The sequence below is a fragment of the Camellia sinensis genome, chromosome 1 (genome assembly GCF_055761805.1).
Source record: "Camellia sinensis isolate YWXY chromosome 1, ASM5576180v1, whole genome shotgun sequence".
Classification (NCBI taxonomy): Eukaryota; Viridiplantae; Streptophyta; class Magnoliopsida; order Ericales; family Theaceae; genus Camellia; species Camellia sinensis.
This window is the reverse complement of record NC_138961.1, coordinates 79,813,855-79,823,463: the sequence shown is the minus strand read 5'-3', so window position 1 is coordinate 79,823,463 and position 9,609 is coordinate 79,813,855. Positions and strand designations below refer to the sequence as shown.

The 9,609-nt window shown below is 32.6% G+C and overlaps 1 protein-coding gene across 1 annotated transcript; it reads right to left on the bottom strand.

Annotated features, from left to right (window-relative positions):
* Positions 1 to 4,827: 4,827 nt before the first annotated feature.
* On the bottom strand, positions 4,828 to 9,160 carry LOC114288233 (transcription factor MYB17). Its single transcript, XM_028231716.2, has 2 exons — positions 8,715 to 9,160; positions 4,828 to 5,869 (listed from the first exon to the last, which is right to left on the bottom strand). The coding sequence occupies exons 1-2, from the start codon at positions 8,975 to 8,977 to the stop codon at positions 5,284 to 5,286; spliced, it is 849 nt and encodes a 282-aa protein (XP_028087517.2). The 5' UTR covers positions 8,978 to 9,160; the 3' UTR covers positions 4,828 to 5,283.
* Positions 9,161 to 9,609: the final 449 nt, after the last annotated feature.

Below are 9,609 nucleotides of genomic sequence, written 5' to 3'. Positions count from 1 at the left end.
TATACAAAATACATACAACAAAAATAGAAGCTCTCGCTCTAAATCCTTCCAAGCTACTGTCTTGTCGGAGGCATATCATCAACACTTGAAAATGATTTTTTCCAAATAGGGTGAGCCAAAATCTAGTAGAAATAATCTTGCACAATATACGAGGTTTAACAAAGATATAAGTAAAATGCATAGATTCAATGCCAAATGACAAAATCTTTCACAACTTTTTTCCCAAAACCAAGTTATACTAAACTTACATCTTAATTCATTTTATCCCAATTCACTATTTATACCCACTTCGCTTAATTAATCAAACAGAGGATACACCTCACAGGTCTCCAACCAGTATTAATATCATACAAATACATTCACTTGTCATTTTACGAAAATTTCATTCGCGGGAATCGGCATGCATGTATACACGCGGTTTTCGGGACTTTCACTCTAGACACACAGGTCAACTTAATTTAATGGAGTCCATCCTATTTCTTCTCCCATATATGGAGTACATCCCATTTCTCCTCCCAAATATCATACATATACAATGTATGTAATTCATAATCATATTTAATGATAACGACCAAGAGATTAGTTTCAATACGCCTAATCCTCACTTAATTTCTACAATAATCTTGGCTATCCTCTACCAATAGCCCAAAACAGATATTTCTAAACAGATATACAATCTGTACAATAGATAAATTATCCAAATTTCCATGGGTGAGAGATTAAACAAATCCAACTGCACCATTTATGTAAGTAACCTCTCAATTTCACACTTTCAATACCAATTTCATTATCTATACAAAATAATTATTCAAGACATTTTAGAGCAAAACTTCATTTTTTCCAACTTCATCACAAACACCAAAATCAATCATTTTAACACCACACAAGCTCATATCTACTCCCATAACCATTTCCAATACATTTATTTGAAAACCCTTCTTTCAATTTTGACCCAAAACCCTAAGTTTTTTCAAAATCACAACAAGTTCCAATATTTCTTACCCAACAACAAATAACTAAGTTAAAACTCATAGAAGAGTGTAGAAAATCTCTGCCTCGAGTTTAGAAGACCAAAACAACAATGGAGCAACTTTGATGACGCCAAAATCAAATCTTGTTCGGACCAAAATGGAGCTCTAGAGATGCTCTTCTTTTTTAACAAAGGCACCCGAGTAGAGAACCCAATGGATCTAGGTGAAAAAGTAGAGAGAATGTGAGTTCTAAAGAGAGAAGCTCAAGATCTAGGGTTTTGAAATATTTTAGAGAGAGAAAGAGATGAAAAAGTGATGAGAAATGTGACTGTCACGAACTGATATATGCACAGTCCGCTTGAGTGCAAGAGTTGACGCTCGAGTGTCAGACACAATAAGTTGTTTCGCTCGAGCATAAGAAGTGACGCTCGAGCGCAGAATACACATAATTAGTAGTTTTGCAGACAACAGACCAACGCTCGAGTGCAAAAAGAACTGCTTGAGCTTAAAATACACTCTTCCAATTTTTTTGCAGACCTGCATAAATACTGAGAGTTCGCAAAGTCCGCTCGAATGCAAGAAGTGCCGCTTGAGCGGAAGAGCAAAAATCTGGGCAACAAAGATTTAAAAACTAAGCAACCAACTTGTTCTAAACATGTTCCAACCAACTCAATAGCCAAACTCAAGTGAGAATAAAAAGGAAAAGTTACGAACAACATCTAGAAACCATAAAACTCGAGTCCGAAATATCAAATGGGTTAGATCAAAACTGGAATCGCTATAACTAAGTCGCTCTTATTTATAGAGAAATTAACCCTAATTATAATAGGAAATACGAGGCTTAGTCCATAAATTCATTTTATGGACTTTAAGGCTATAGAGTCAGGCGTGTTTTGTTTAGGTTCTTAAGGACATTATACGTTGATCTGTCCTCTCCGTCTCCTCCTATGCACACTACTCTCTCTTTTGTGTTTGAAGAAAGCTCAGACCTACAAATCCCCAATCTCCATCCGATGACGATTTAGGCTCTAAATCAAACTCTCCTTCTACAAATCCTCGCATCAAGCCTCTTGCTTCGAAACCCATGGAAGAAGATCCAAGGCTACTAAGAAACTTAGGTCTAAGTCTGGTTCGGTAAAATCTGTCATGAAAGGAGAGCGAGAACAACAACAATCAGGTATCGAAGAGGGTGAAAAAGAAGGCGGTGGATTCTTATTTGGTGAGGTTGAGGCTGAGGCTAAGATGAATGCAAGTTTCTCGGTGATGCATTGGCGAGTTTTGAGAGTAACTTAGTAGGTGTTTGGCATGCACTAAAAAAGTGTACTTTTTTTTTGCATATATACACTTATTTGGGTCACATCAATCAACATGTATCAACATCTCCTCTCTACTTTTCTATCCACTTTCTCTACTTTTCTACACATTTTTTAAAAATAAAAAGTCAAAAAGTGCACTTATTTAGAACATTCCAAACCATTCCTTAATCCATGGCGATAGTAGAGGTTAAAGAATGGTATGTGAATGTGATTTTGGATATTTTGTGTATGCTTTTGATTATGGGTATTGTGAATTTTAATAGGTATGGTAGTGATGAAGATATATACATATATGGATATAGATGGGTTTACATGAACGAGGGGTGTGGAGATTGAAGTAGCCATTAATAGCGGTTGTGGAGAGAGAGAGAGAGAGAGAGAGAGAGAGAGAGAGAGTATGTGTGTTTGCACTGTATATGTCTATCTGTACAAATCCTATACAGGTAATATAGATTGAATTTGTACAGATAAAAAAATTGGTATAGATAAAGAAAAAAATATTAGGACATATAGATTCGATTTGCATAGATAAGAAAAAAACCAGGACAAATACATTAAAATAATTGTAATAGATAAAAAAAACTGGATAAAAAAATTGTAACAAATATTTTGTAACAGAAAAAATAAAAATTTGAACAAATATGTTAAAATTTTTTTTTTGAACATATATGTGGCATTTGTGGAACTAATTCTGTTAATAGACTTTTGACCAACAAATTCAAGAAAGTGGTCCTTATGTCCTCAACAGATCCATCCCTTGTCCTCAATGATTTATAGGGTAGGGAATCTGGATTTATCAAGGATTTTTCCTAAGAAATAATTAGGAAAAGGTAAAACTTGCTTGTCAAGCCTAAATCAAAGACAATACGAAATTCACCAAAAATAGAAATATTAGTTAAGCCAAAATCCAGAAACTAGAATAAAAATTACATATTCTAAAAACCTAGCCTCAAATGAATTCTCCAAAACTAAGTAATTAGCAAAACAAATCTTTTCAAGAATGACAAAATCGCAGATTTAGAGGCCTAAACAGTGGAATTTAGATGAAATCCATCATACACCATGGAAAAGCGATGGGTATTGATCGTGACGCCATTTTCTATGTCTCTACCAAATTTTACATCATTCCGAGCATGTGTCATCTCGTGTCTTTTGCCTTTGTTAGGAAATTAGGGAGCCCACAAGTGTACAACAACACTAAACTTCAAAGTCTACAAATGCCATATTAAGGCTCAACATATATTATTTAGAACTTGTACCTACTTAAAAGCTTAAGTGCTTAAGTCTATAAGTCGACAGTCTATCTAATGTATATTAAGATACATTTCTTTTACTCTTTATCCGATGTAGGACTCCACCTTCATATATGCTCCAACAATCTCTCTCTCACGTGTGAACAAAACATTGGACCTTTGCTTGCTCTTCCTCGAGTCTTGATCTATCATCCGCAAGTTCATCATAGATCATATGCAGTCCCCCTTAGTCCTGATTTATAACTCTCCAACATCAAGTCCAATCCATGCCATCTATATATACTCAATCATAAGCCACCATACTCTATTAAGAGTGCCACATAGTCGCAGTCTAACCTCTATGTACACCAGGAATTTTCTTTTTGCTCCATCAAGAGTCACCATGGATTTTTCTTACTTTACAAAGAGTTTTTGTGCAAGCCTAAGCCCAAGCCCACCAACATCAATGCTCCAGAGGAGTCCATTAATAGATCATCTACTATCGACTCTGATACCAGTTGTTAGGGAATTAGGAAGCTCACAAGCGCATAGCAACACTGACTCAATTCATTAGGGAGAAACTCCCAGAGTCCACTATTACCATATCAATGCTCAATCTATATTATTTGGAACTCACACCAACTTAAAAATTTAAGCCTACAAGTAGAGAGTCTATCTAATGTATATTAAAATACATCTCTTTTACTCTTTATTCGATGTGAGATTTTACATTCACACATATTCCAATAACCGTTGCCTTGTTTGTCCATGAATTCTAGAAACTTATGGCCAAACACTCTGCATCAATAACCAAAACCACAAAAATTGTAACTAAAGGTGCATGTGTACCTTAAAATTTCCCTATTTATATGACCTTTGGCAATGAATAATTTTAGCAAAAAAAGTTAAAAAGTTACTATAAGTTATTATAACATTCTCTTTAATTTTCAACACGTCTTTTCTTAAAAAATTAAAAAGCCACTAAAATAATCAATTCGTAAACACGTAATGTATTATAATAATATTGCGTACTTAAAAAAATATTCAAAAAGATATTTAAAATTTGAAGTAGATCAAATTTATTATAGGGCTTTGCTAGAGAGCTCTAATTAGAGCTGCTCAAAAGCAGCTCTAATGAGCTGTCACCATTTAAAAAAAAAAAAAAAAAACAGAGGAAGGTAAAAGACAAAACAGGAGGGGGAAAATGACAAATTAATGCCCCTTTAGAGCTCCAATTTTAGAGGTCTCACTCATTTTTGTTTATTATAGGTATAGCCCATCACACTAAATTTAAATTTACACTATAAATTTGGTTAATACATAACATATCTTTTATTTTATTTATCGTTTGGTGTCCAAAAGACAACCTTAATTACACGTTATCAACAACTTCTACAAATTTTGTTAATACATAACATATCTTTTACTTTATTTATCGTTTGGTGTCCAAAGACATCCTTAATTACACATTATCAACATCTTCTGCATCATCTTCACATGCGAAGGTACTACGATGCTATCATAGTAGTTTCCGTTAGGTGTCCAAAGACATCCTTAATTACACATTATTAACGTCTTCTGCATCATCTTCACATGCGAAGGTACTACGATGTTATCATAGTAGTTTCAACCACACATCTCTTTAGAGGGGGGTGGGCTTTTGGTACTTCATAATATACTACAAAATAGCTTCTGAATATTTCCAATGCTGAAGAGCTGTCACCTTCTTATTGGTTCATTGTGGGCTTAGTGATAAAGTGTAGGCTAATTAATGGTCGCATCCACTTCAAATGTGCTCATGTCTATGTTGAAACACTCCAAATCAAAATCAAAATCATTATAATCCAACAACCATGTAGAGTTACAATCCTCCGACGAAGATGAAGAAGAAGAAGAAGAAGAAGAAGACAATCCGAACGCAGTATAATCTTGATCTCCTCCCGAAGTAGTAGCAAAGTTCCAGAATGCATCATCAAGAAATGTTTCAGATTGAATGCAACTCATTAATGGGTCGTCATCATCATCCTTTTGAGTTTCAAAGCCGGTTAAATTTTTTCGCGGGAAGGTAAGGTTGTCATTGGAGGTTGTTTGGTTGTTGGCATTTTCAGGGGACTCCTGACCGGTACTGTAATTGAAATTATCCGAATTCAGGCAATTATTATTATTATTATTAGAAGGTGAATGAGGCATTTGTTGAGAGATTATTATTGGGTCTGGTTCTTGATGGAGTGGTTCGTGTGTAATGGGATCAATGCCCATTTTGATGAGTTTTTTCTTTATGTGAGTGTTCCAGTGATTCTTGATCTCGTTATCTGTTCTTCCAGGCAAGCTTGATGCTATCTTTGACCACCTAAAAAATAAACCCAAAATGTCATGTTATTTGTGGGAGAAAAATTTGAACATAGGGCAGGCCTAACCCAATTTGGGTTGGCATAACATAATTGGGTTAACTCAACCAAACTGCCTACCAAATAACTTTTTAATTAAAGCTTGGAAATACAGACCCTTAAAAAGAAGTATGTCTTAACTCTGCTCAGTTTTATTTTGCAGATCCATGCTGCTTTACTACTCTTCTCTTTGTTAAACACTTCATTATCGACTAGTTTTTCCCACACATATTATTAAAAAATATAAATACTAATTAATCTAGTGCCATACTCAGAATTGCATCACTAAAAATAGTGAACATATATATACTCGATCTGTCCCAAAATATTAGTTATTTTTGGGGAATTCAACCTTTACAACTATTACATTTCAGAAATATTAACATTACAAAATTATCCTTTGAACATCAATTATCATAATCAATGAATTTAAAAGAACGGTAAAATAAGAAATTTATATCATTTTAGTGCTTAATTTTTGAAAATGAACTAATATTTTTTTGGGACAACAAAAAATGAAATAATAGATTAATATTTTGGGATGGAAGAAGTACTCTTTACGTATCGTCATCATTACCATCACCTCTATCAACAAATCACCACCACTACTACCATCACTGTCGCCTTTGTTGCCACCAAACCACTTTTGCCACCGCTGCTGCCACCTTCACCACTATCCCACTGCCACCACCATCTCACCACCTCCACCTTATTGCCATTACCACCGCCACCCCATCACCCCACTACCCCACTGCCTCCACCTTTACCTTGCCACCACCACCATCAATAAAACTATTAGTGCATTAGTTTTAAAGACGGAATTAAACATAAAAAAAAACAATTATTTTGTAGAAAAAAGAAAAGAAAAGAAAAGAAAAAGAAACAGAGCTTTAAAGAAATATTAATTGATGAGTCTCAAGCTAAGTCTGGGAAGTTTGGATAATAATTAAAAAGTTAAAAAATTATATAAAAAAAGTCAAAAATTTTATTTCCTCTACTTTTGTACATTTTTTTGTTGTTGTAAAAAGTCAAAAAATATCTCAAACATACTAATTTTTTCATAACATCTTTTAATCAAAAAGTAAAAAAATTATTAAAATAGTCTATTCCCAAAACAACCCTCAATATCACCTAAATGGAACAAACAAGAGTAACTAAAGAAATAAGATCCATGGGAACGTGCACAAGAAACTTCAATATATGTCAATCATTTGTGCTAAAATATCTATGCCTACACTTTTGTGCCATTAAAATCATTTTCCCATAAATAATTTGCAAATTAAATTTTTATAAAATAAAAAATAAAAATCATCCAAGCTAATGTTGCAAAATATTTTCCAAAAGATTTGGATAATTTGGGTTCTTAGGACACTTATTAAGTAATTTAAACTAATTGTGCATATTGCATGAACAAATGTATAATCATTTTAAAATTTGCTAATCACACTCTCAAATACACTTGTCAATCTTCAAATTATAAATTATTGTAATAGGACTTGTTTGGTAATCATTTCGTTTTCAGTTTATATTTATAAAAATTTAAAAAACTGTCATAAAACCTTATGTGATAATTTTTTTAGTTTATAAATGGCTGTCTTAGTTTATAAATTTGAGGAAAAAACGTAAACTCAAAACATGAGTTTACGTTTGTTTTTTAAACAGAAATTTAAAAATTTGACTAACAATTTTTTTTTTTCAATTAATTTTTTTTTCCAATTAATTTTTTTAATTAAATTTTTTTTTTCAATTATAATGTGTATGATCTTATTGTCATAAATAATAAATAATAAATATAAATATTTTAGGCTGAACAAACATATTTTTTAGTTTATGTTTTTAAAAATTTTCAAATATTTTGTTTAAATTAAGCGCATTTGTAATTTATGTTTTTTTAAAAATAAACAAAAATTAGTTTATAAAATTTTTGTAAAAATAAACCAACAACGTAAACGGTATCAAACGCTACCTAAGTGTTTTAATTTAAAATCAAATGAGAACAAACATTCTCATGATTTAAAAATTATGAACAAAAATTGAGAATCTCTCAACAAAAATTATATACGAAAATTGAGTTTGTATAACAGTACTTAAATATTGAGGGAACAATCGGCAGTTCTACAAACCCAAAAATAAAATTAAAATATTACCCAAATTTATAATCTATAACCAAGATTCATTTATAATCGAGCCGTACGATGACAAAATCAAATCATTTAATTTATAGACACAGAAGATGTGCCAAATTTTGATGCAGAGTAAGATTTTGTGGTGAAGATTAGGCCTCGTTTGGGAGCAAGATATTTTAGTAACTTTTTGATTTTTTAGGAAAAGATGTACAGAAAAGTAGAGAAAATGATGTGACAATTTATAGTGACTTTTTAAAATAAACTAAAGGTGGACAAACGAGACCTAAATTAGTATAATGTGTGGTCATGTATAAAATAAATATGAATCATAAATTGATAAGTCCGTAAAATTCTCACTAAAAATTCTAAATTTATAAAATTCTGAAATCAAATCCACATCCCCCATGCAAATCTCCAAATAAGTTTTTGTTTTGTTTTATTTTGTTTTTTGTTTTTTGTTTTCTAGGTTGATAGAGTTTATGGTGAGAAAAGAATAAATAATATAAACAGACTTAACTATTCAGAAATTATTCAAAATTATTATTTATCTAAGTATTACTTAAAATTATAATCTTATGATTTAAATTTATCTCACGCATAATCTCATTCCGAGTAAATTCTAGAAAGTTAAAGTGTGGTACATATAAAATTATTCGACAGAATAATGAAAGAGAAATGAGACCTATTGCCGAGGCGGGCATGAAGATCAATCACCAACTTCTCTTCCTCCTCGTTGAGTAGGCCACGCTTCAAGTCAGGGCGGAGGTAGTTAGTCCAGCGGAGGCGGCAGCTCTTGCCGCAGCGGCGGAGGCCAGCGAGCTTCGGAACGGCACGCCAGCAGCAGTGGCCATTGGTGAGGATGAAACTGACGAGTTTGGCGTCTTCCTCAGCTGTCCATGGTCCTTTCTTCACCACAAATTTGTCACAGCAAGGTTTCCTTCCCATCAGCTGCTTTATTTTTAAAAAAAAAACAAAGAAAAGAAAAAAGAGGGAGAAACCACCCGAGTGACAAAAGTAAGAAGTAGTGATCACGGGAGTGGTTAGATGCCAATAAAGCCCCACTCACCCACCTTCCTTTATATACACCCAAAGAGTGAGTGATGGTGGGTGACTTTGCCTTTTTCTTTTGACATAAAATCATTTGTTATTATTACAAGTTATTTTTAGTCTCACCCTAATTTCAGCGGTTAATATTGAGTATAATAAGTTGTTAATTTAATGCATTAATTATTTTTTATTAGTCACATTGTTTCCATTTAATCTTTGTTTTTTTTGCTCCGTAAAATGTTGACAATTTAACTAGTTAAGTCAAATGTAAGTTCAAACATCAAATCTTTCTGTAGGAATTAGACATACAACTACTTTAATTAATGGTCATTAGTCCAAAAGTTTAAATTTTAATTTTATTTCCTCAAAGGTCTAGGCATTGAAATATTTTGTCTAAAAAGACAAATTTAAGAATAATGACCAACATATCCTTCCTTATATATATATATATATATCATATATACAGTCCAAAACCTAACAAATCACACTTCATCTCTCTCTCTCTCTCTCTATATATATATATATATTTC